Here is a 25,446-nt window from a genome sequence, read left to right as displayed (position 1 = left end):
TAGAAAATTGGATCACATACTGGGTCAACAAGCATAATAACTTTATCAACTTTCTTCGTGCATCGTTAAACTATATATTTCAATATTAATTTAGATATTTAATATGATTTAATTTTTTTTTTTTTTTAATAAAATCAAAGGAGAGTGAGAGAGTAAGAGAAAGAGAAAGAAATAGAAAAATAAAGAAGGAAAGAGAGAGAGAGAAAATGAAAGACAAAGAAAAAGTGAGAGAGAGAGAGAGAGAGAGAAAGCGCTTATATATATATATATATATATATATATATATATATATATATATATATACACATATTATATATTATAAAATATTATAAAATATTATCCAAAGAAAACTATATTACTTCAATTGAAATCCCACAGGGACCATTTTCATCGTCGACATGCATGCGAATGGCGAACGATCGTATCAGAGACATTTTTTCTTAGACTTTTGTAATACTTACAAAATTGTAATTTTTAGCGAAAATTTTTCACGCTTGTAAATCCACTTTCGAATCTTCTTCGAGATCCCACGGAAAGAATTTGATCGAAATCGAGAGAAGAATGTAAAACATGAGAATTCGTTCAGAAATAAGAAAGGGAGAGAGAGAGAGAGAGAGAGAAAAGAAAAAAAAAAATTCTTTCCGTACGCGAAGTCACCCGATATATATGTATATATACATATACATACGTACATACATATATATATATATGTATATATATCGTTCATCTTTCTTTCTTACACGACGATTGTACTGTAATTCTTCCTTAGGCGATCGACTAGTCGCTCCTAGCTGAATCGAGCTATTACGCTTAAATAATAATAAAAATAATAATTATTATTATAATTATAATAATAATAATAATAGTAGTAGTAGTAGTAATATTAATATTAATAATAATATAATAATAATAGTAATAATAAAAAACACAAGAAAAATAAAAAAGAAACACGCAAGCGTACACACAACACATACACAAAACGATATCATACGATCCGAATAATTAGTTAGTTAGTTAGTTAGTTAGTTAGTTAGTTAGTTAATTAATTCATTCATTCATTCGTTCGTTCGTTCATTCATCGATTAATTGATTAAAAACGAAACAAATAAGAGAAACCAAAGTGGAAAGAGAAAAAATTGAAATTATCCGATAAGGTCTTAAATCTTTAAGTCGCGTTGAAAGGAAGAAGAAAAAAAAAACACCGCGTGATTTTTGAAAACCCCTATGAAATGTTATTTCCAAAAAGGGAAAAAGAAAATAACAGAGAGAGAGAGAGAGAGAGAGAGAGAGAGAGAGAGAGAGAACCATGAAAAATGGGCGAAGCAAATAAATAAAGAAATTAATATCATTTTTCAATTGGATTGGCGCAGTGTCTCAGTGTGCTTATCATTATGTAGAACATTACGATATATCGGGAGACCCAAAAAAAAAAAATCAAAAAAAGAAAAATACGAAAAAAAAAAAACATTTTATCTATCTCCGACTTTACCGGCGGCAGTACGAGAAAGGAAACGTCAAAAGGGGACGAGCGTGAAAAAAAAAGAGCGAAAACGAAAAAAAAAAAATAAAATTTAAAAAGAAATGTTTTCGAGGTAAATACAAAGAAAAACAAAGAGTGGGGGGTGGAGGGATGAGTTGCGAAATAAACGAGAAGGAAAAGTGGAAGAAAGAAAGAAAGAGAAAAATGTAATGAAATTTTCGAAGGGTGAATTTCGAAGGGTGAAGCTCAAAATTTCGAGTCGTTCGTTTGTGGCGTAAAAACGTGAAGAAACTAATGTTCTCGACGTCAGTTTTGTTTTACGACGCGTTCGGTACTCGATTGTAAAAAAAAAAAAAAAAAAGGAAAGGGGAGGAAAGAGAAGAGACAAAAAAAAAGAAAAAGAAATAGAAAAGAATAAAAAAAAAAACAAACAAACAAAAAAAAAGATACAAAAAGAGAGACGACTACACGAGATTAATCCTATCCGATAAATGGCTTCGCGAAGATCGATGTCGTTTTACCGTAGGCAAAAACTCTGTGCACTGTGCGAGAAACGTGAATCGAAATGTAAATTCGTAAATAGTTAAAAATTTCGTATCAGATCGTATCTTTCGATTCACCTTTCACCTCTCGCTTTAAATGGGTACGCGCAATCTGTATAATAAATACTATTTGGCAAACGGGATGTGTATGCATTATACGTAGATGTTAAGTGCTATTTACACAAAGTATCCGACATTAGCTGAATTTAAACTGCCACCAATTTTGGGTCTACGTATGTACGTTTGAGCACTACTGCCATTTTCCAAAGAGGGTTAGAGGACACGTACACGAAAAAAGAAAAAAAAAGAAAAGAAACATAATTTAAAACAGAAAAAAGAAACTTACAAGCCTGTCTATAGTGTAATATAAAGTCAAGAAAATAAACTGTGTAAATTTATCGCGCAATATCGATCGATATGAGAAATATTTTATTATCCTCGAGAGAATAATAATATGCAGAGAGAGAGAGAGAGAGAGAGGGAGAGAGAGGGTTAATTCTTAATCGTTTATTTACATCGAAAAAGTCTCGAATAAAGGGATTATATATAATCCATTAAACGACATCGATGATACGATATTTAATTGATATAAAAAAAAAGTTAATCGAAATGAAATCGACCAGTCCGATTAATAATCGAATAAATTAAAAATTCCAATAATCCTATTGGTTCGTCGATTAACGAAAGAATACCTCTCTGTCATTCGATCTACTTCTCGATATCTCGATTGCTCGAACGGAGCGCCATCCCGTGGTAATATACGAAAGGACACTTCGTCCGATGAACTTCCGGTTTTGTCTTTTGACAAGCACAGCGGTTATATACTATTTGCCGTCTGACATTTCATTTTCATTTAATAATCCCAAATCTCGTACGTTTTTGTGATATGTGGTCTCGTCGACGACATTGAAAGGACGATAATGCGCAGATTATAGGTCGATCGAATAATATAGGCCATTCGATGTCAAACTGTCACACCTGCGAATCTCATTTCTGCCCGAAAGGTGAGAAAGTCCGCGCGTACCGACGGCGATAATGCCGTCAGGCGTGCCACCGGCTGGGGTTAGAATCGTATGATTCCCGGATATACATATAAACTGTTAATATCTTGTTTCTCTTGAATCGGTGATTTTCAGAGAGCAGAAAGGACTACGACAAAATGATCAAAACGGGAGAAGAAAATCTACGACACCTGCAATATCCTCAGACAGTGTGAGTTGATCTTATACATGCGATATATTATCTTTGAACGTTTTGCTCCTTTTTTCCAAATTCTCGTAATCGTCGTTCCGACAATTTCCGAAATCCGATCCGAATTTTCCACGAAATTTGTTTTAGATCCTTGGCCATTAATCTTTCTCTAATATTTTCTTTCATCGTATATTGCCAAGGACAAAATAATAAACACAGAGATTGATGCTTCAGAGCAATATCTACTCTTTTTTTTTTGTCATTCTTTATTCTTTATCCAGAGAATTCAACGGACAGGAGGATCAACATTCAGTGGAATTGTATAGCCAAAATGTTACAATAATACCATCCTCCGGAGGTCACGATCATGGAAGTTCCAAAGTAAAATTAAAGAATATCGTCGACTTTACTTGGGAACATAACTTTTATACCGGTCAATTATTGGCTGTTCATATGTCGGGAAAGTATCTAGCTTACGGTATCAAAGGTAATCATTTTAAGTCGGTTATTAATTTTTCTTAACTCTTGGATTTTTCTTAACTAGAAACGTTGAAACTTTCTTCGCATTGTAATCTCTTTCAGTTGGAACCGGCGGCGGAGTAGTACGGGTTGTTTATAAAGAATTAGAACAAAGAGCATTACTCAGAGGCATGCACGGAGCGATACAAGATCTAGCATTCGCTCACGTGTCAAATGCAATTTTAGCTTGCGTAGACTACTCAGGAAACCTCTTTATACATACTATCGAATCTACGCCATCCGAACTATTATGTAGTTTAGTATTACAAGTAGATGCAGAAGAATCTTCTCCGACTAGTCATCGTGTTATTTGGTGCCCTTATATTCCTGAAGACGATCCATCGGACGGAGACGAAGTGTCGAAACTTTTGGTTCTGACGAGGGGTTCGAAGGCAGAACTGTGGTCGGTTGCCACTGTCGCAGCTAGATTTAGATCTATAGAGGTGACTGTGTACTTCATCTGTATATTATGCCGTCTAAATGTACCTTACACAGAAAATCGAACTCTTAAATGAATAATAGGCAACTGATCCAGCTGCAAAAGAAAGTGGCGGCATGATAGAAATTAATCAACACTCAGGAATGATCGTTGAGGCAACGTTTAGCCCCGATGGTACGGCCTTAGCTACAGCCAGTCTTGATGGAGAAGTCAAGTTCTTCCAGGTATATATGCACGGTAATTCTCATGGTACGCAAACGCAACCACACTGTTTACATCAATGGCAACCCCACGGTGGACGTCCCATTTCTTGTCTATTTTTCCTCGACGATCATCAAACTTGTCAACCCGAGTAAGTGATTTAACGTAACTCTCGATCGTAACTATTCTTTGAGCAACGTACAATTAACGCATCGACTTTTACGTAGCGTACAATTCTGGAGATTCGCAATTACTGGCTGTGACAATAACTCAGAATTGAAAGTGTGGTCGTGCGAATTATGGACTTGCTTGCAAACGATTAAATTCGCGCCGACTCCTTCCACCGGAAAAGTTCCTGTACTGAAAGCAGGCTTAGACCTTAGCGCTGGTTATCTCTTGTTATCCGACATATATAACAAAGTTCTGTACATATTGAGTATTTCGAAAGTCAGTGGAGAAGCATTAGCGTGTGTAAGTACAATATCAGAATTCCTTCTGCCATATCCGATCTTGAGTTTTGGAATTGTTGATGCCGGGCAAAGAAAAATACGTCCAACGGGAGAATCCTTGGAGGATCTTTCCCAGTGCGAGGAAGAATCCGAGGAACAGCTTGTCATCAGAATGTACCTGGTTCAGCCAAAATCACTCCAAGAGTGTCATATAGCATTTAAGCCTGCCTCACAAGTGAGTGGCAACTGCCTCATGGATATGCTGACCCATGATTCCTTGGATTATTCCGAAGATTTGCCTGACATAGGGACTGTTAATCACAATGGAATTTCAGGAGAAAATAGCGAAGAAGATCGTATGTTGTCGGCTACGATCGAGCCGACGAGTAATCATAACGCCGGCTTAAACTTAATGACACCGGACGCGTTTAGTTCGCCTGCGAAGAAAGAGAACAATGAATTAGAATCAAGTCCTGCAAGTCCTGAACTTGGGAACGTGTTGTCTTCTAGTCCATCATTGGCACAGGCGGTGCAAGCGTTAAATGCATCGGATCCACCGCTCGCAACGAGCGAACTCGAGGAACATGCTCCGGCTAGTGGTGGTAGTAGTCCTTCCAGAGAGGTCAGAGAGATTCTGTCGTTGAGTAAACAAGACGAGGAAGCCGATTCTGAAAATAATAAGAAGGAAGCTGCACCGAATACCGGAGAAGATTGGCCTAATATCCCAATGGTATTGTTGAAAGACGTCAATGTACACGCCATGAAACCGGACTCCGAGGAATATACCAACGAAGAAGATAATTCTGTACAAAGGAACAAAACTAAGGAAGAGACGAAGTCTGCCAGTCACATTTCTTGCGAACAGGAGGCCAAATGGCAAAATGCGAATAATATTAATATTACCGATGTAACCAATAAAATGGAATCTATTTTAGAAACTATCCAAGAACAGTATCAAGAAATTAGAGAGTTAAAAGCGGAGGTTACGAGATTACGACAAGAGACGCCGATATTGACGCGCGTTGAATCGGTTTTGGCAAGAGCGTCGCAGCAACAAACGGCAACGTTAGAACAATTGTATGGACAAATGACTCGTCAGCGTGAATTCTTAAATACACTCGAGACGACGATCAAAGATAAAATAGAGAGTATTTTGCCACGTATAGTAGAGGAAACGGTCGAACCATTGAAACGTCAGCTACATTTGGACGTAACGCGTATGGACGATCTCTTGAAAGATAATTTGACTAAATTAATCAACGGTACACATATAAAAGAAACATTGGCATTAGCTGCGGCGAACGCCGCTAAACCTGCTCTCGATGTAGCTTTCAAAGACACTTTCACAAATATACTTTTACCTGGTATGGAAAAAGCTTGCCAAAATATGTTCAGACAAGTACAAGATGCATTCGTCAGAGGTACACGCGAATGTAAGCTATTACAATTCTTAATTATTTATCAAGAAACTTGTATTTGTGTTTATATTTATACGTCGACGTCAATATTGTATTGTGTGTGATATGTATTATTACATGTATGCATATCTATATGTGTGTGTGTGTGTGTATAGGTGCTTATATATTTTTCTTGCAGACCTTCAGAACGTCGATATTATCGTCGATAAGCAATATCAACAACGAAACGAACAACAAAGTGAAGCATTATCAACGTTAGTACGCGAAGAATTACGAAATGAATTTTCTAGAGGACTATCTACTCTACAAGAGGATACTGTACGTATTGTTCGAGAATCAATCAGGGACAATCTAAATCAACAACTCAATGAAATATCTGGCGCACGGTACGCTCAATCATATCATTAGTATTTATCGATATTTTCTTCAACGTATACGATAGACGTGTGTATATATATATATGTATGCATGTATATGTATATATCCTTGTTTATTTACAATCACAGTTCACGTGCCACAACTCCTGCCACTATATCCGTACCTGTCGTTGCTGATGCGCAAGCTCGAGTTGTGTCTCTATTGCAAAGAGGTCAATTAAATGCCGCTTTTCAACAAGCTTTAAGTGCCAGTGATTTGGGACTAGTTGTTTTGGCCTGCGAAAGGACAGAACCGTCAAGAGTATTTTCTTCTCCTGTAGGGCCGCAAGGCCAAGGTACAAGATGTATTTTACAACAACCAGTACTATTGTCTTTGGTGCAACAACTTTCTGCCGATCTAGGACATCGTACGGAACTTAAACACAGGTAATTGAATTAATACGCTTTCGTTCTTTCATCACGATTAACAATTGAGTTAATATCTCTGTGAACTCTGTAAAATTCTCTGAAATAATTCTTTAAATATAGGTGGCTAGAAGAAGCTATATTGAATTTAGATCCAAGTGATCCAGTAACTCGAGAGCACATGGGTACTGTATTAATGACTTTGCAAAGTCAATTAGCTACTTTTGTAACAGCAAATCCAAATCACCGATCATCTCGACGAATGAAAATGTTAGCCATGGCAGCACGTGCTTTATTAAGTCAACATCCTTGACCAGCAGTTTGTCTTCAATAAGTACATTCGTGTATAATATAAGGTTCTTATTTTCTGTTAAAACGGAGACGTGTTAGTCTACAAGCAATATCGCTAAAGCGAGTTTAAGACTGACAGTAGTTCACATGAAATGTGAAAGAAATATTGTACGAATATATACGTTGTAATTGTATTAATTTACTGAAATACTGTTTTCTATTGTCTGCAAAGTATTCCACTTTGTAAAATATCAATCAAAATATTTTCATATTAGTATTGTCACATCAAAGCTTCTTAAGATTTTTATATATTTCATGTTCTTGAAATATTTTGTTCCATCGACATTTTTATTATCGAAAAATTTAAACATCTCTGTTCGCTATTTAATTTCGTTTCTTTTACTTTCATGTGAATTTTATACAAAAAGGAGATTTCAATGTCAACAGAAACTGTAAAAAAAAAAAAATAACCTATTTTACATTTGTTACTTATAATAATGTTCAGAAAACTTTTTTATTGCTAATTATATAGACAGTGCATTTCGATGCACACGATTCATGACATGATCTATAATGTATTTTGGATATACTTATAAATTTGAGGCAATTCTAGAAATTCTTATTACTAATTGGCATTTTTTGTTCTCATCTTTGCAGGATACACGTGTACTTTGCATCGCGATTCGTCTTTAGCTTTCTCTTTTCTTTTTATTATGTACATATTATTATTACCATAAATTTCATATTCTTATTTCATCTAGTGAATCAAAATGTTTCACGTTATCTAGATTATAAGAGAAAAGGTAATACAGCACTAAAAAGGTACATAAAATGCAATCTTCATGAAACCGAAAAATAATCTATATATAAAACATACTTTTACATTATTCATTACATTTATAAATAGACAACTTTTTTCTAATGGTTTTTTTAAATTTATAACGTTTTGGAGTAAATAATACAGCGTATCATTTGCATGTACACGCATGTCAGTGTTCCATATAATGTTGAAAATGTTTCTCTTGTATCTTTCAACGACATATGTAAATAATATAGCGTATTTTACATTCATTTTGAGGATTGTGTTTATATCTTACTTACATATATTCTTTCTATGATACAAATATTTCCTAATTCCAGATATTATTCCTTACGTGTGTTTAGATATTAATAGTTCTAATATTATATATATATATATATAGGGAGTATTATATAATTTTATTTCAAAAATTGAAGATTTCAACATTTCTGATTTTTTTACTATAGAATGCAATCTTCAATATTTTCATAATATTAAAGATATAAAAATATATAAATTTATATATATATATATATATATATATATATATATATATATATAACAAGTTACATAAAAATATTGTAAGGAATGTTGAAAATCATGATGTATTTTTTATCATTTTTTTACATCAATTGTGTCATGGATGCATGGCATTATATATTATGCAATAATCTTCCATGCTAAATATCTTGGGCTTTTATCATATATGTTAAATAGAGAACCAATGAACAACGTGAATATTACCATATTTGGTATTATACTTCATGCATTATATTTGGATGTATTTCTATAAAATGAACAATTTATAAATAGTGTGTATAATGTATTTTAAAATTACTGTTAACAGGTACATTTTTTATGTCATTGACAGCAAAACTATAGATGTGTTCCAGCTTGAACCAGCCAAAGTTAAACAAATATTTTATTCTTATTAAATAAATCGAGATATTGTATGATGAATAAAAAAAAAAGAAAAAAGAAAAGAAGATATGTTTGATCAATCATTATTGTTATTAACGTGAAATGGATACTATTATGACGTTTGTGTTTTATTTGAAAGTTCAGCAATTAGTGCTTCTTTGACATGAGCTGCTATTTTTATTTTTTTCCTTTTTCTAATTTTCCCGGATTTCTTTTTTTCGCTAGATGCTGCTGTTGCCATTTGTACATTCTTCTTCTTCTTTTTTAAACAACTAAGAGGATTAGGACCACCTTTCTTATGCTTTTTTCGTTTTGGTTCTGTTTCATTTATTAAGCCTGCCTCCTTCTTTAACGTCTTTATATTTTCTTTCTCCCATGTACTCATTCCCAATTCATTTCTAATGCTTTCAGCGTATTTTTGACTTACTTCCGAAGGTGTCTCCAAAGTAGGTGCTTTACCGTGAAGATATATCAATGGTACGCCAGGAATTATTCTTAATTCCTCTTGTAATTCACGATCTTGCGTTGCAATAATATATCTATAATGAGTATTAAAATGTTATTTATTTTGAATATCTTATATTAACAACAAATTTTAAATTTACCTAGAAGAATTATTTTTTCCTATCATAGACTTTAAACACTTGGAACCAGCCATCGGTTTCTTCTCGTGTCCACATCGATGAACTGCGTATCGTTTTATTATTTGCATAGCACCTATAACTGCTTTGGAAAAAGTACCTAATTTTTCTGTTTCTAAAATAATGCATGGCGTAGTCAATAACTTTGTTTCTGCTTGAAAGTATTTTGGTAATTGTTCTTGGATATTAAATTTGTTCTAAAACGATAAAAAAAAAAATTATTAATTATATATATATATATGTGTGTGTGCGTGTGTGTGTATCTATTAATATTTCTATATAATAATAGATGTATATGATAATTATTCTTAACAATATACCAACCTCAAGTGCAGCAAATGCAAATGTACCATCAATAAGTATTTGATAAGGTTGTCTAAACTTAAAATTATTTATATAAAAGGCTAAAGTTTTTCTAGCTTTTTTATGTCGCGATGTTTTCATTTTTATTTAATTGTCAAATAAATTAATTTAACTTGTCATAACTTCATTGTTTAATAATTTAATCCTCTTTTGTACAAGATATCTACAACTTATCCCACTTTAGAGGTTATGTTACACATGGAGTTTAACGTGACATTTGAAAGGCGGGAAAGTTCCTACAATATTATTCTGTTTGAATAATACATGTTTCGAACTTTGTAATATTTAAATAAATAGAATATTATTTAATTGATTTGAAATAAGAGATCTATTATAATGTTTATTACTTCAGATTCAATGTTAGATTAGATAATAACCTTTCAAAAGTTATTAGAACAGTTTCTTTTTTATTATCGTTTACGTCTATTGACTATTAACGATAACGTGAATAAAATTTCATTGAAAAATATATCAATGAAAAGTATTAATTATTCAAGCTTACTTATATAAGAAAAAAAAGAGAGCTGACATATCGATTAATCGAAATACGAAAAACAGTCAACTATCGAAATAATCGTTTTTTCTTTTAAACAGTGTTTGTAAGGACCAATTAAAAAATTTGTATCCAATAAAACGCGCGCGTACGAATTATAAAATACTAGGACATAAGTATACAGGAAATCATATCGATTAGGAAAAAATTTAATACACGTATATCTACAATGATTTATAAAAAATTATCATTTATATTATTTATATAATTATTACATTATCGCATCTTTTCTTTTCTTCTTTTTTTTTTCTTTTTCCATAAATTACGTATTGTCAAATATAAATTGTTAGCGTGATATAAAAAAAAGATTTTAATCTCTTAATTATGTACATGAGTTATTTCATTCGTTATATTAAAAAGAAAAATAATATTAATCCGGAAGATATACGTATAAAATTAATGTCATTCGTTTTATCACGTAATTCTTTAAAAACAATGTCTCAATTATCAAAGCGCTTCTTCTTCTTCTTCTTCTTCTTCTTCTTCTTCTTCTTCACTTTTTAATTTAGGTTTTACCATAAAATTTCTTATTCAACAAATACAAAAGTAAATTTACATTGATTTTGGCCTTTCCAAACATATCCATTATCGGTGAACCTTCGAATTGTAATTCAAGTAACTTTTGAATATCAATTTCTACCTTTTCCATTTCTACTCCCATAAATTTACACTGTACAGTAAAAAGGCCATTATGTTCGGTAGGACTTATCTCAAAAATAACGTTCTTAGATTGAGAATGTGGAAGTCCATCGACTTCTAAGAGTACACCTTTCTCTTGCAACTTTGCAGCGGAATACCTTAACGTAATTTTAGATTTCAATTTTCTATGATCTTTTCGCGCTGTATGTAATGCTCGAATGGATCTGTAACAATTATAATGTTGCAAGTAACAGCAAAAATATTACCTAATATTGCGACAATACAAAATATACTCATATATTTACCCTTTTCCGGTATGTAAATTTTCGAGACATCGTTGTATATATTTATTATAATATTCCACTTGTTCTTGATAATATTTCGTTTTCTCTTCCAATCTCTGTTTCGTCATATGTAAAGTTTGAAGTTCTTTATTCCTTATAATTCTATATTTTCCCTTGTTACAAAGATCTTTCGCAACTGCTGTTATAATATTTTGATAACCATCTTCCATACTGACCCATCCTCCGAGTCGTAATTTATTCAAATATACGGACAGTTGAAACTTACAATCATTCAAGGATGAACTATTCGTAAAAAAAATTATAGAAAAAAAAAGAAAAGAAAAAAAATGTTTTATTTGACATAATCGGATTGGATATTAAGGAAAAAAAAAATTGTATATATATATACACACCTTTTGTGATTGATGTTCAATACAGGTGACATGGAATTGCACTTTGCACTGTTCAATGGTTTTCTATCCATAGGAGAGGATGTAATCGTTAAAGCATCCGCCAATGTAGGACCTTTTAAAAACTGAAGCACAGAAACCAAAAGTTCTTTGGTTTTAATAAATAGTCTGCTTAAATTCGTATCCTCATCTTCCGGGACTTGAAATTTATTCGTAAGTACCAAACACACTTCCGTTTTACCAAGTCTTGCCAAATTTCCTTCGCACATTGTATCAGCTATATTGCAAAAAAAAAAAAAAAGAAACCAAATATTAAGTTGATTAAATAAACAATTATTTATGTTTTTTTTTTTTCCTTTTTTCTTCTCTCCATTCATTACATTATTCTTACATATTCCTAACAACGATGATACGGTTGGTGCAGATTCTAAATCGTCTAACAAATCGTGAAGCGGATCTAATGGATCAGATGCTATTTGGTCTTGATATTTTAACATGAGACAATGTGTATCACAAATTTCCTATAACGCATATATTGGAAAATTATTTTAATTGCATCTTAATATTTTATTTAATCATAATTCAATTAGTAACAATATTACTTGCCTGTAGAGAGATATAAATTTCAGGTTTATGTATGAGAGTAGCTTCCGTATATTCGTGAATACTAAAATGTTCTTCAAGATCTTCTATTTGGCAACAATATCGGAAAAACTTTTTGAATTTTTCATGACAGTCAATGATAAACTGATTCAAGCAAACCAAATGCGTGGCCTCTTCACCGAACTGGAATATTTAATATGATTTAATTTATATATGGAAAACAAAAAAAGAAAATTAGATTATATAAATTTGACAAAGATTATTTACTCCTTTTTTGGAAGCAGCGAATTGTAATATTTTTGCGATGCTAGCTAAATTTCTTCTTTGATCATTCAATAGTGATCTATCAACCGGTAAAGTAACGATATCAAAAGCATCTGGTGCCACAATAGCAGCATTTATAAATTGATAATAAATTAAGTTTCCAACTACTTTTAAAATGTCCTTCTCCGGAGCATTTGGAAATTTTTCTGACAGTGTATCGTTTAAAACTTTGGCTACGTATAACATTCCATAAGGTATTAAGTCACGTGATTCGGTTATTCTCGTTAAAAATTCTAATACAGTTTTTTGTAGTAAACGTACGCCATCGTTTAATCTTTTACGTACATGTTCGTACGTTAAAGCTTCTTGGTGAGAGACGGTATATGGAAGATTTCTAATGGAACGGTAAAGTTATGAATAAATATAAAAAATATTTCACATTATTATAATACAATTGTTAATACGTATACGTACTGCGTTTCACCAGTTTCCATTTCCAATTGATTTCTCCAACATTTGTAAATATCTACGGGATTTGTTTCTATGGATAGAGTCTTATCGGATAATATTTTTTCTATGATGGGTCCAACTATTTGCCTTAGTGCTCTTTGACCATTTAATTGTCGAGCATAATTTACTACTATTTTTAATACTAATGGATCTCCAGTAACAACTTCGGATGGTTTTTGAAATTTACATCTATATTTAAACACATACATATATATGTGTGTGTGTCTATGTACGTAACAGCTTTTCGGTAATATTAATATTTTTATGTATTATCTTTATATTACCTTATTTCTTCTTGCAATGCACTGCCAAAGAGCTTCAATAAAAGATATTCTTCTCTTATATTTGATCCAAAGTTGAATAATGTTAAAATAACATTTTGTAAAAATTTATTTGTTTTACTTTGTGGCAATAGAAATAACAATTTCGATAAATATACTGGATTAGTTTGTAATGCATAAAATAAATGTTGATAACCCTCAAGTTTTTTACGACCTTCCTTAGTCAACGATTTCAATCCTTTTTGCATCGACAAACTATCCGACATCCCAGAAGAATTTTTATTATCTTTGTTGTTATGCCTTTGTTTCGCAAGATTTTCCAAACTTTTGCCGTGCGAAACTACATCCTTGATGTGATAAAAATAATTTAATAATTATTATATTAAAATTAATATAATCAATTGAAATTATTATTAATTTAATTTATTAACTAATAATAAAATTAAAATAATCAATAATAATGAAGATAAAACATTTAATTAAAAAAATAAAAATCATTAATACCTACTTGCAACGTGATTCTATTTTGAATTAATAAACCAATTTTGATATCCATGCTATCCAATTGTTGTGACAAGTTCTGATTGTGTCTTATAATTTGAACGACTTCGTGTTTCAAATGCTAAAGTAAATGATCGTTAATATAGAAGATCGTATTAATAAAACAAAGTTATATACATGATTAAAAAATATACCTGTAATTGTAAATCTTTATCATAATCTTGGGCATTAAAATTTAGGATTGCAGAGAAGTGTCTGACTACAGGGAATGGTGGCTTTTCCATATGCAATAATGAATCAAAAGCTCTTCTAGCTGCGCGTCCACGCCAAAGAGCTTGGATCTTTATAATTTGTGATTCCTGAAGCACATATATATGTTATAAAAATTTATACTTCTTGAGGAAATATATATATATATATTTTTTTAGCAAACTTACATAATCACGATACAGATCCAACACATCTACGTATTCGGTTTGCATCCGTTTAGAATTGGATTGACACAATCCAGAATCTTTTTCACGCATATCGTTAAGTAATGCAATATAACGCTTCCGTTGCAATATACCTCTCCACCAAGCTTGTATCTTGACAATTTTATTGGTATTAAAATAAATGAATTTAGAAGAATACTTTTTACGTAGTATATATCCTCGGATACGTGCTTGTAGCCTAACAATGAGTCCTTTCATTTTCAAATATTCATGAGGATCTTCGTTCACATTATCTTTCATTATATACTGCAAAAATTATTTTTATAAATAATAATAATAAATAATAATAAAATTTATTCATTATATACTGCAAGAAATTAATAAAAATTTATACATTGATATCATCATAGGTGAGGTAATGAGTTTCTGATAAATCTTCAGGAGGATCCCATGTAACGGTTTGTTCCTTTAAATCTAAATATGCTTCGTTGCCCAAAGGAGTGATGTAGCGAACAGTCGAGTAATCATATTTTTCACACTAAAATAAAAAATATAGTTAGCTAATTGGAAAGTCTATTTGTATTATTTTTATTTATAAACGAACGTGTAACCTTTAGCTTTCTTAAATTATATAATATATGGAATTTTTTTTCCTTAATTTCCTCCGTAACTGGCTTCTTCAATGAATCGTTGAAAAAAATTATAAAATATTCCAGATTTTTCTCATCCAGATTATTATTAAATTTCACGAGGAAATCGCACACTGTAATAACGTGATTATATCATATAATTTTTTATACATTAAATTCTCTTGTAAATTAAATGCACTAGCAATTTGAAATGATTAATACGCATACTCAATTTAGCTTTTTCGCTTTCCTTAGACAGAATCGACAATACATTTTCCACGTCGTCCAACCATAATTCAGAACCATCAGAATGTTTCTCCAAAAGACATTTTTTCAATAATTTATAAACAAACAAAGGATCTTTAGGAGTTATGTACCAGTACAACTTCAATTGTAATTTTGTTAAAGCTTCAGTTACAGTATATGGATTATCCTCAACCATAGCCAAATTCAATTCATGTAACATTTGTATCACTGTAATACGATAAAAAAAAATATTCATTAGATTCGTTTTATCCAAATTGCGATATATGTATTTACATTGTTTTAAATCTTTTGTATATATATATATATTTTTTTTCATACGTTCATTATCTTGTTGATATTGTTGATTTACTAGTTCAATGCAGTCTCGTATATCTATATAAGTTAATATATGACATGGTACAGATTGTGATTGTTTTTCCCAGCGTGCTGTTGCTAATGCACTAAAATATTTCGTTTTATTTTCTTCATTCAATTCCTAAAAAATTATAAACACAGACATATTATTATTTTTCATCTATCCTTATTATTCATTAATATTACAGTGATATATTTACCATAACATGTGCATCAGGATTCTTGAGAGCTTCATAAACTAAATCATCATTTCCTATATCTACTGCTTTAGTAATCGCTGCTATCGATGACAATACTCGAATACTAACTACTATATCATTGTATGTAAGATCTTTCTATTAAAAATATTATTCAAATTATTACAATTTTTATATAGATAATTTTGAGTACATAAATTTTACATTACCTGACATTCCGTACGATCGATTTTCATTTCTTCATAATATAATGGCAGTGCAAATTTATCTACGCTATTTAATTCAAGATATGGATTTTTTAAAGCTTTATAAAATTCAGTTAAACCACCGGCCTGTAAAGTTTCATTTACAAATTGTACAGCTTCCTTGCCTAGAGTTTAAAGGCAGATATAACGTATATATTCTTCTTATATTAATCAAAAGAAATATCAATGAAAAATTTACTAACGTTTTTGAATTTTGAGTATTCGTTCGTTTCCTGTGTCAATAGCATTTTGAATTAAATACTGCCAGTGATGATTAATATCAGGATAATTGCTGTTCCATTCAGAATTTCCTATTAGCTGGGTTAATTGCTTCTTATAAACTTCTACGTTACTAGACATGACGTTCTAGAAAGTAAAAAAATTTGTGTTATCAAAATAATTGAATATCTTAAAGATTAGGATAAACGTATGATAATCAATTTTTGTTCTATATGTAAAATGTAAACTTGCCTGTAAATGCAGTGCAGGTGTTTCTAAGGCTTTAATTAGTTCATTGCTATTAGATTGAACTGATCGAATAATATCTTTCACTGCATGCTGAGCTATTGTTAACAGTTCAATGTATATTATTGTTATATATATACATATTAATTTATAAAAAATATTTTTGTAAACATACCATTCACATGATTGATATGACCCTGTATTTCTGCCTGAGTTAATAGTTCATCATATGCATCAGATACGTAACTGTCATTCAAAGACTATAAAATATAATATAATACAAATTGTATGGTTATTTAAATATTCTTAAATTCATTTCTATCTCGTATATATTTTTTCATAATCATTTCATAACTTACTCTGTTAAGTGCAGCTTGTGTTTTATTACTTTTTGCCTTATATAAAGCTTCACAATAATCTTGAATATGTTCAATACAAATGTTATTTAATTGTGTTGCCTCATTTTGTAAAACGTTTAACATCATAACTTGATCCTTGAATGATATTACATTTACAACTTAATTGTAAAAATTAATTTAAAATAAAAATCAATTTGCTTAAGTCAAATACAAATATATGATTATTTTTTATCTTACGTTTTTATTAATCGCTTGATTTATAGCAATTATCGCAGCATGAAGGGCTGCAATATCTACGGCCATACTGTTAGTTAATAAGCCACCAATTTTTTGAAACGACGGCATTTGGATACCGTATTTACGTAATTCTTCACTGACAGCATCGATCTCTGCGTCTGTAAATTGACGTTTGATGAAAACAATTCCACTTTCGAAAGTAGCAAGTACATTACCTGTAAAATTAATTTTTCCATACAAGTCTTGAATTTTTGGTGCTTTGCCTAGCTTAAACAAATGTGTACTAAGTGCATGTATACAATATATTACTCGTGGCATATTTTTTTTATCGTATATGTCTGTTGTTTCTGGTTGGAACGTCTGCAGAGAGATATATATATATATATATAAAAAATGTAAATAATTTTACACTTCAAATTAAACATTTTTAATTTGTAAATATAAGTATTAACAAGTGTATACATACAAAAGGTAATTCCATGGTTTGAAGACATTGTAAAAAATAATTAATATTATCTGTATGTCTAAACTGTAGTCCAGCAAGCGCATATCTTCGCTGATCAAAATCATAAATTCTATGTAAAGGTAATATCTCTGGTGCCATGAAATTACCTAATTTTGCTAAATAAACCCCATTTCTTAAATTTTCTTCTAATTCTGTCGTAGGAGGTAACTTTTCTCTTATGCAAGCTTCTATCCATCTAAAAAAATAAATGTAATTGTAAGCGTATATTATCATTTCTTTTACTACATATATAATACATATATATATATATATATATATATAATATTATCATTTAAATTAATATCATAAAATATTACTTTTTTGCTTCTTCTAAATGACACAGATATTCATAAGCAAGTGTTTTCTGTCTTTGTTCATCCATCTCTTCAGCAGTTTTACGTCCATCGTTTCCCACAATAATTTCCTTGAGTGATGTATTTGGAACAATGCATTTATCTATTTGTAATAAAATATTAATGATTTATCTCAATAAAATAATGATATGTATATATACATATATACATACATACATTTATATATATATATATATATGTATATATTTATATTAAGTCAAAAAGTCAACTATTGTCACTTATCAACCTACTGTCACCTTCAAACTGAATCATTTATTTTTGTTATAATAATCTAACTTATCTTCCTTTTGATATAAATAATCGTTACAATAATTAGAAATGTTTCAATAGGACAAAAGAAAGTTATATTAAAATTTCTGCACAGATAAACTACGAATAAGATTATTATAAATATCATTATACTTGTCAATAAATACACAATGGCATGCTGTTGTTATAAAACGTATTAATTAAAGGTAAAATATTAACGATTATATATTTATATTTTATCAAGTAGCTTACCCTTTTTATTATCAACTGAATTATGAGCACTATTAATCATGTCGCTAAATTAAAATCAAAACTATACATAAAACTATGAAAGCACGCAAATTATTCTGTAGTATACGTTACATTCCTCAAAATTCAAAATTATCAGCGGATGTACTACCTAAGTAGTCTTGCCAACTGTAATACTTTCGCAAATAAATATGTCCAAATATATACTCTTTGTCCACAGAAATATTTTTTACGCTAACAAACAATATTTTATATTTTAAAGTGGCGTTCAAAGGATTTTTCACTAATTAAATTCAATCAGTTCAATTATTTATAATATCCCAAGGAAAAAAATATATTTATGAAAGATGTCAAATGATTAGTTAATTTTCAGCCTATCAAAATCGAATATTGAACAAGAAACAATGTAAACAAAAAAGAAATTATTTTTTTTTCATTTATATTACTCTCACGAGGTAATATTTAATATACGAAATTACTTACAATATAAAAAGTAAATATTTAATACACAATAATACTGTGTAACGTTATTTCCTTTCATACGTATGTTAAAGGTTATGTTTTTTTTTTGCATGGAGTAGTCGCATTAGTTTTTATTTAAGTGTTGGAAAAAACATTTTTTATGGTAAGTGTTATCGTGGATCACAGTGAAAGTACAAAACATTCTTATTAATTATTAAGTATTCAAATGATTTTATCATTTTTATATTTTCTCTTTCTTTCTTTTTCTCCTGCTATGTACTATCTGTGTACATTATTAATATCTCATCATCATAGAAATGGTTCAATGTCAATTTCCAATGTAGAACATGGTAAATTTAATTCAAATTTTGTAAGTACATCTGGATGTAAAATTCCCATTTTGCCAATTACTTTATTATTATATATTACTTCTGCATATCTTTTTGGAAAGAAAGTTGGATCTGTAAGATGTCATATTATACGAAAATATTTTCAAATAGGAATACTTTGATTAGATAAAAAAAAAAAGAAAAAAGAAAAGTTATTATTTTACCGTCTGCTGCACGTAAATAATATCCAGTGTCTGTTTTATCAGTACTCCATGGTACTTCAAGTACTTGCATAATTCTATCCAATAAACCATGGATTATTTCAAAACCTCCAGTTTTATTATAATATACAGCACATAAATGTCTTTTATTACGTGCACCAACATCCATTGTAGGGTCAAGTAAGACAATATCAGAAATCTCAAATAATTTCAGAGGTAATGGCATCTTTTTATTTCCGGCTATTGTTTTTAATAATCCTGGTAACAGAGTCGTACGTGCAACCTATAATGAGGAGTGATAAAAACAAGATATATTTATTGTTCATACTCATAGCTAAAAGTATATTACCTGAAACTCTAAGGTTTTTGGATTGGATATATGAACAGCTGGTATATCCTCTATTTTATGACCTATTTTTTCTGAAATATCATCTCTGGAACACTGTAACATTAAATATTTTTAAATACGATTTTCTATTAATGTTTACAGTTTATCTTTCTTTTTTTTTTTTTTTGCATTTAACTTACCAATGAAAATGTCAATGTTTCAGTAAAACTCGCACGTGCCAATTCTTCGCGTAATTGATCAGATAATTTATTGAGTGGAAGCTTAAATTTAAAATATATCATCGCATATGAAATATTTTCTCTCAAGTAGATACTCTGTAGTACTTACTTCAATGGCAATTGTATTTATTTCTGGAAATATTTTATCTATGTTATTATATCCATGAGCAATAGCTATGTCTTCATAAATATCACACGGATGTAAAACGTCGCTTCTCGTTGGAGGTATTTCAACAATTATATTATCTTTTTCTTTTACTGATGCTTCTAACGACATTTTTGATAGTAGCTTTGCTATCTCTTCTGGAGTTTTTCTAAATTATATAATTATATAATAAAATCATTATTAATTGTACAATTTAATCTAACTTACTTGATCCCAATATAACTCATTGCATTGTCACTATTTATTTCTTCCGTACGATAGTTCAATTCTGGATAATAAAAGATTTTATTATCTGGATATATTACTTTTACAGTTTCTGTTGTATATCTTTTTGCACAGTATACACTGAAAGCACAAACTATAGTATCTACTGTAATCTTTGCCTAAAATATTTATTAAAATTTATTAACTAAACATTAATTCCATATAATATAATATTATATCAGGTAAAAGATCTTTCTTATTTACAAGAGTAATAATCGAGTGCATAAATACCTTATTAAGGTCAGTTGCAGTACATTCTATAAGTACATTTTTAGTATTGAGAGTGATTTTTGTATGATTCCCATTAATTATCGGTGGCAATGATAAAACAATACCATTACTATCATATATTATAGGATACACAGGACTATCTTTTATAATTGGTAAATACTGTTTTAGTTGTGCATGATGCTATTTAAAAGGATATGTTTGTATTAACATTTTTTATTACAATTCTTCATTCCCTTCTTCAAATAATTTTTTAAATAATTATTTTTAACAAAGGATATTTACCGCATATAATTCCATTATTTCTTCCCCAGTATATTCTTTTGTTTGATTAAGAGGTTTAAAACGAATATCACTTGGCGGTTTTGCATCATATACAAATGGTCCTTTAATAGTGTCTAAATCATGTGTACCAATTGATACAATACTTCGTTTTCGTCCTATAGTTTGATGTAATTTGTCTTGAAGATCAATGAAACTGTTGTAAGAATCTTGCGTAAAAGTAATATCACGTAATATAGCAGCAACTATATGTTCCCTGACTTTTAAACACTAGAACATTGTAAAGCAACTATAATATTTCTCATTCTATAAATTATTATTGACTTTAAATAGTTTTTATACTCACTTCTTTTTTCATTACAATTTCTTCTGGTACCATTGGTTTTATTGAATTATAGCATGGTACACGAGTCCTATGTAAGGAATAAAATGAATCTTCCTTCTTATTTTATTTCAAATCAATAGTAAACAATTTTATAAATTTGTACTTACTTATTTAAGAATACTAGTAATCCTGTAACGAGACCTTCTAAAGATAGTAGATCGTATCTATTAGCTGGGATATCAATTTTATAAATAATTTCTTCCGATGCTCCAGTACTTTGTTCGGAACCTTGTTCCTTTGCTATCATCTGTTTTTCCGTAGTCTATAATAGATACAATAAACGGAACATACAATTACTCGTTTAAAAAGTTATATAGATCAACGACTAGTTAAGATCCTTACCACATCATCTAATTCCAAGCCAAATTCAAAGCATAAATTTTGAAATTCTTCTTCGGCTGCAATCAAATTGTCATAGCTTTATTAAAATTAAAGATTAATTATTTAACTCCTATGCAATTTACAATGAATGGAACGACACAAAATTTTGGACAATTGTTTAATAAAAATCCTTGCACGAAACAGAATTTAAATGTCTGCCAAATGATTTGTATAATTACTATTTAATTAAAGAAAAATTATAAACAAGCGATAAGACAAAAATAAATTTATAGTAATTTTCTTACAATATGTTTTCCCAAGTGCTTTAAATAATAAATCTCGTTTGACAGCTATAGTCGGCATTTTGAAAGCCCGTCAAAATCTTAGAGACAATAAGAAACCTATCAATAATTTGCGTTTTCTTATTTTCCTTTTCTAATAAATAATAATATTAAATGCACGACAACGAAAGCATTGATATAGGTTAGAAACTAACGGAAGTCAAAGATTCGGGCGGCAAATTTAAATTTCAATGCTCGTGGCTTTAAGCTTGACATATAATTTATTGCGCATACGCAATAGCGCGATGCGATTAAAATCGAAGCGTGCAAAAAGTCATTACACGGGCGAACACGCGTAAAAAACATCGAATCTACAATTTTTTTTTGTCTTTTTTAAAAAAGATTTACGAATGTCGTATCATCTAAGTTAACACATCGTATCAATATTTGATTTGACGATAAAAATAATTTACATTGAACGTCTGAGGATTAAGCGTGAGATCATAGCGAAGATTCGAAATTCTTACTCTTCTTTTCTTCTTTTCTCTCTTTTCTTTTCTTTTTTTACTTTTTTTTTTGTTTTTTATTTATTTATTTATTTTTTTTTCCTTTTCTTACTTTTTCGGTATTCTTATCTTTAATTCGATCAGCAAAGAGATAATAGAACGTAGACGTATTTCTGTGTAAATTTATGAGTGAAACGAGTATGTAGTTTAGCGAAGTTGTACAATTAAGAGATACGTGACTAAAAGTCGTCGACATGATGGTAGTACCCTCTCGTCTTCTTGTTGGCTCTCACAATGTTACAGTATGAATTACATCCGCGTCAGAGACGATTGTGTCGTTTAACTTTTTAAACGACTTCTTCCCTTTCGAGTGAAGACATCGTACGGATTGTATCGTTCGACAACGTATGCATATATAAATGGTTTTCACGAAAATAATTACCGATTTCATTGTGAAAGATTGATCGCCGTTAAATAATATCGTCATCTTCGAACAACGAGGTGCGTTCTAATCGATTATTTCAAAGTGAAATTTCTTTTTTTTGTTTTTGTTACTCTCAGTTTTTTTTTTTAATAAAATAAAATGAAAATAAAATAATTTCTTTAATACACAACTATGAATAATTTTTCACGTTAGAAATACTTTATATGCATTTGATATTTCTAAAGAGAGCGTTGACCCTTTATCTTTCAATGTTTACTTACGGGACGATAAAACTAACAATTGTGCGAGTTTTCTTCGATCTTTCTTACGTAAAATGCATACATATATACATATATAAGCACACATATATGTATGTATATGTATGCATATTGTCTATGTGGATATATATATATATATAAATTCATGTATATAAATATATATGGATATGTATATATATATATATATAAATGTATATGGATATATATATGTATATGTATATAAATATATATATAAATGTATATGGGTATATATATATATGGATGGTTATATATATATATATATATATATATATATATATATATATATATATACACATATATATATATACATATGAATGGATAATATATATACAATGGATATATATATATATATATATATATATATATATATATACACAATCGTTTGATATATCGATATTTTAATATCACTGATCATATGAATTGATAACAGGATAAAAATAATGGAGAAAAGTAACATGCTGCTATCACCTGGTCAACGTATACGTCCAAATATGAACGAAGAAACTGTAATCGATCTTCTATCCAAGATCTATGGTCTAACAGCTACGAGTATCAAAGAGCTCAATGCTTACGACGATAAAAATTATCACGTACATTGTAAGGAATTATACGAGAATCCTTATATATCCGAGATAAGCGAACACGGCTACGTTTTAAAAATTATAAATTCCTTGGATTCTCGAAATACTCATGTCATAGATGCGCAGACCGAAATGTTGATATTTTTGAACGGTCAATTCAATTGTCCAATTCCTGTTAAAAATTTGAACGGTACGTATTACACCTTGGAGAAGACAAATAATTCCGAGGAGAGTCACGCGATAAGACTTTTCATTTATCAGCCTGGTCAATTATTAACACATGCATCTTGGAATAAGGAATTACTTTACAAGGTCGGCCATTTAGCGGCCGATCTCGACTTGAAACTTTCGAAATTTTATCATCCGGCTTTCGAGCATCACAGAACGATATGGATGTTGATGTCGATGCCGAAATTACATTTATTTGTATTTGCTGTGCCAGACGAGAAACGAAGACAATTGGCGAGCGATGTGATCGATACGTTTGAAAGAAATGTATTAAAGTTCGTACCGATTCTCGAACAGGGCATGATACATGGCGATTTAAACGAACAAAATATTCTGGTTAATAAGGAGGGTACCGATATCGTAGCTATTATCGATTTTGGTGACTCACAAAAAACTTGTCTGATATTTGAACTGGCCATTGCTATTTGTTACATGTTACTCGAACGTAAAGATATAACCGAAGGTAAACACGTTATCGAGGGATATCAAAGCGTTAGAAAATTGACGGATTTAGAAAAAAAAATTCTCAAGGTCTGTGTTTGCGCTAGGATATGTCAGAGTTTGGTGATGGGCGCCTATTCGCATTTAAACGATCCCAAGAATAAATATATTCTTACCACGCAAAAAAATGGCTGGTCATTGCTCCAAGAACTTTGGCCAATCAGCGACGATGAAATATTCAAGATTTGGGATCTTTCTAATTAAAAAATATAAACAATTATTTTCTTATCGATCGCGTGTGATATTGTCTTTTGCACTTAAGTCGGTTCGTTTTTCATATTTTCGAATGATGTGTCAATTGAACGAGCAATAAATTAATATTAATTATATAATAGTCATTGTTGGAACAATATTATACATGTTATAGTATTATAGTATACTGTTGGGAAGAACAATGTTATGATTTATGCAGTGATATATCCTCTGGTTTTATTCGCATTAGGCAATTACATATTTACATAGATAGAATGAACAATAATAATGCTCTTCTCAACCAGTACTAATAATAATAATAATAATAATAATAATAATAATAATAATAATAATTATAATAGTAATAATAATAATAATAATAATAATAATAATAATGATAATAATGATAATAATAATAATAATTCATAATTATTATAACGATAATAATATATACGGAGAGATGTTTCAATAAATTGTTTCGCAATATTTACAAAACCATGATTCGTCGATGAATTTATTTTATTGTTGTTATTGTTGTTTTTGTTGTTCTATCACTAGTTTACA

General features: G+C 30.1%; 6 protein-coding genes across 9 annotated transcripts in view; 3 read left to right on the top strand and 3 right to left on the bottom strand.

The window, feature by feature from the left end:
* The window catches only part of LOC127072937 (diacylglycerol kinase 1), an 86,265-nt gene extending 83,835 nt beyond the window's left edge, over positions 1-2,430 (top strand). Inside the window, exon 18 of the mRNA XM_051013824.1 lies at positions 1-2,430. This exon is cut by the window's left edge and continues 3,035 nt beyond it. The gene's annotated coding sequence lies outside the window, so the exon portion shown is untranslated.
* A 142-nt stretch (positions 2,431-2,572) lies between these two features.
* LOC127072934 (enhancer of mRNA-decapping protein 4) lies at positions 2,573-8,383 on the top strand. Its single transcript, XM_051013817.1, has 9 exons — positions 2,573-3,026; positions 3,159-3,234; positions 3,495-3,700; positions 3,796-4,175; positions 4,255-4,523; positions 4,600-6,254; positions 6,418-6,625; positions 6,746-7,042; positions 7,145-8,383. Exons 1-9 carry the CDS (start codon positions 2,984-2,986, stop codon positions 7,332-7,334), a joined length of 3,324 nt encoding a protein of 1,107 aa, XP_050869774.1. The 5' UTR covers positions 2,573-2,983; the 3' UTR covers positions 7,335-8,383.
* A 538-nt stretch (positions 8,384-8,921) lies between these two features.
* LOC127072951 (rRNA-processing protein UTP23 homolog) lies at positions 8,922-10,519 on the bottom strand. The gene is made up of 3 exons (XM_051013852.1): positions 9,998-10,519; positions 9,638-9,870; positions 8,922-9,571 (listed from the first exon to the last, which is right to left on the bottom strand). The coding sequence occupies exons 1-3, from the start codon at positions 10,115-10,117 to the stop codon at positions 9,145-9,147; spliced, it is 780 nt and encodes a 259-aa protein (XP_050869809.1). The 5' UTR covers positions 10,118-10,519; the 3' UTR covers positions 8,922-9,144.
* Positions 10,520-10,751: 232 nt separating this feature from the next.
* Positions 10,752-19,246, bottom strand: LOC127072931 (ras GTPase-activating-like protein IQGAP1). 3 transcript variants are annotated; one of them, XM_051013809.1, is made up of 26 exons: positions 19,129-19,246; positions 18,091-18,229; positions 17,735-17,969; positions 17,484-17,628; positions 17,269-17,426; positions 17,032-17,166; positions 16,848-16,932; positions 16,679-16,770; positions 16,411-16,573; positions 16,172-16,332; positions 15,966-16,100; positions 15,730-15,886; positions 15,373-15,618; positions 15,127-15,278; positions 14,910-15,053; positions 14,519-14,821; positions 14,276-14,440; positions 14,089-14,202; positions 13,584-13,927; positions 13,264-13,488; positions 12,793-13,183; positions 12,529-12,708; positions 12,314-12,443; positions 11,926-12,199; positions 11,534-11,815; positions 10,752-11,452 (listed from the first exon to the last, which is right to left on the bottom strand). In XM_051013809.1, the coding sequence occupies exons 1-26, from the start codon at positions 19,217-19,219 to the stop codon at positions 11,095-11,097; spliced, it is 5,004 nt and encodes a 1,667-aa protein (XP_050869766.1). In that variant the 5' UTR covers positions 19,220-19,246; the 3' UTR covers positions 10,752-11,094. The 3 variants fall into 3 exon arrangements, with proteins under 3 accessions (XP_050869766.1, XP_050869767.1, XP_050869768.1); XM_051013810.1 differs by lacking the exon at positions 19,129-19,246 and adding an exon at positions 18,649-18,973; XM_051013811.1 differs by lacking the exons at positions 10,752-11,452; positions 11,534-11,815 and having other exon boundaries at positions 11,960-12,199; positions 12,303-12,443.
* Positions 19,068-22,381, bottom strand: LOC127072940 (phenylalanine--tRNA ligase beta subunit). Its single transcript, XM_051013830.1, has 12 exons — positions 22,176-22,381; positions 21,892-21,947; positions 21,657-21,811; positions 21,511-21,577; positions 21,168-21,434; positions 20,886-21,065; positions 20,598-20,773; positions 20,334-20,538; positions 20,186-20,266; positions 20,007-20,099; positions 19,661-19,940; positions 19,068-19,568 (listed from the first exon to the last, which is right to left on the bottom strand). Exons 1-12 carry the CDS (start codon positions 22,231-22,233, stop codon positions 19,417-19,419), a joined length of 1,770 nt encoding a protein of 589 aa, XP_050869787.1. The 5' UTR covers positions 22,234-22,381; the 3' UTR covers positions 19,068-19,416.
* On the top strand, positions 19,212-25,359 carry LOC127072945 (hydroxylysine kinase). 2 transcript variants are annotated; one of them, XM_051013842.1, is made up of 2 exons: positions 19,212-19,270; positions 23,811-25,359. In XM_051013842.1, exon 2 carries the CDS (start codon positions 23,821-23,823, stop codon positions 24,892-24,894), a length of 1,074 nt encoding a protein of 357 aa, XP_050869799.1. In that variant the 5' UTR covers positions 19,212-19,270; positions 23,811-23,820; the 3' UTR covers positions 24,895-25,359. The 2 variants fall into 2 exon arrangements, with proteins under 2 accessions (XP_050869799.1, XP_050869798.1); XM_051013841.1 differs by lacking the exon at positions 19,212-19,270 and adding an exon at positions 22,703-23,158.
* The last annotated feature ends 87 nt before the right edge of the window (positions 25,360-25,446 follow it).

Source organism: Vespula vulgaris, chromosome 2, assembly GCF_905475345.1.
Source record: "Vespula vulgaris chromosome 2, iyVesVulg1.1, whole genome shotgun sequence".
In the NCBI taxonomy this organism is placed as follows: Eukaryota; Metazoa; Arthropoda; class Insecta; order Hymenoptera; family Vespidae; genus Vespula; species Vespula vulgaris.
Note: the sequence above shows the minus strand (reverse complement) of the source record. Positions and strands in the feature narration are given on the sequence as shown.

Excerpts from the sequence above, each read along its gene's own strand:
- LOC127072934 (XM_051013817.1), top strand. The coding sequence starts at position 2,984 with ATGTCAAACTGTCACACCTGCGAATCTCATTTCTGCCCGAAAG. Across the intron at positions 3,027-3,158 it reads ATCTCATTTCTGCCCGAAAG|AGAGCAGAAAGGACTACGAC; the intron begins GTGAGAAAGTCC and ends GGTGATTTTCAG. Across the intron at positions 7,043-7,144 it reads CGTACGGAACTTAAACACAG|GTGGCTAGAAGAAGCTATAT; the intron begins GTAATTGAATTA and ends CTTTAAATATAG.
- LOC127072951 (XM_051013852.1), bottom strand. The coding sequence starts at position 10,117 with ATGAAAACATCGCGACATAAAAAAGCTAGAAAAACTTTAGCCTTTTAT. Across the intron at positions 9,871-9,997 it reads TTGCATTTGCTGCACTTGAG|AACAAATTTAATATCCAAGA; the intron begins GTTGGTATATTG and ends TTATCGTTTTAG. Across the intron at positions 9,572-9,637 it reads GGAAAAAATAATTCTTCTAG|ATATATTATTGCAACGCAAG; the intron begins GTAAATTTAAAA and ends TACTCATTATAG.
- LOC127072931 (XM_051013809.1), bottom strand. The coding sequence starts at position 19,219 with ATGCAAAAAAAAAACATAACCTTTAACATACGTATGAAAGGAAATAAC. Across the intron at positions 16,101-16,171 it reads TCGATCGTACGGAATGTCAG|AAAGATCTTACATACAATGA; the intron begins GTAATGTAAAAT and ends TATTTTTAATAG. Across the intron at positions 11,816-11,925 it reads TTGAACATCAATCACAAAAG|TTCATCCTTGAATGATTGTA; the intron begins GTGTGTATATAT and ends TTTTACGAATAG.
- LOC127072940 (XM_051013830.1), bottom strand. The coding sequence starts at position 22,233 with ATGCCGACTATAGCTGTCAAACGAGATTTATTATTTAAAGCACTTGGG. Across the intron at positions 21,578-21,656 it reads TTACTAGTATTCTTAAATAA|GACTCGTGTACCATGCTATA; the intron begins GTAAGTACAAAT and ends TTCCTTACATAG. Across the intron at positions 19,941-20,006 it reads CAAAAACCTTAGAGTTTCAG|GTTGCACGTACGACTCTGTT; the intron begins GTAATATACTTT and ends TCCTCATTATAG.
- LOC127072945 (XM_051013842.1), top strand. The coding sequence starts at position 23,821 with ATGGAGAAAAGTAACATGCTGCTATCACCTGGTCAACGTATACGTCCA.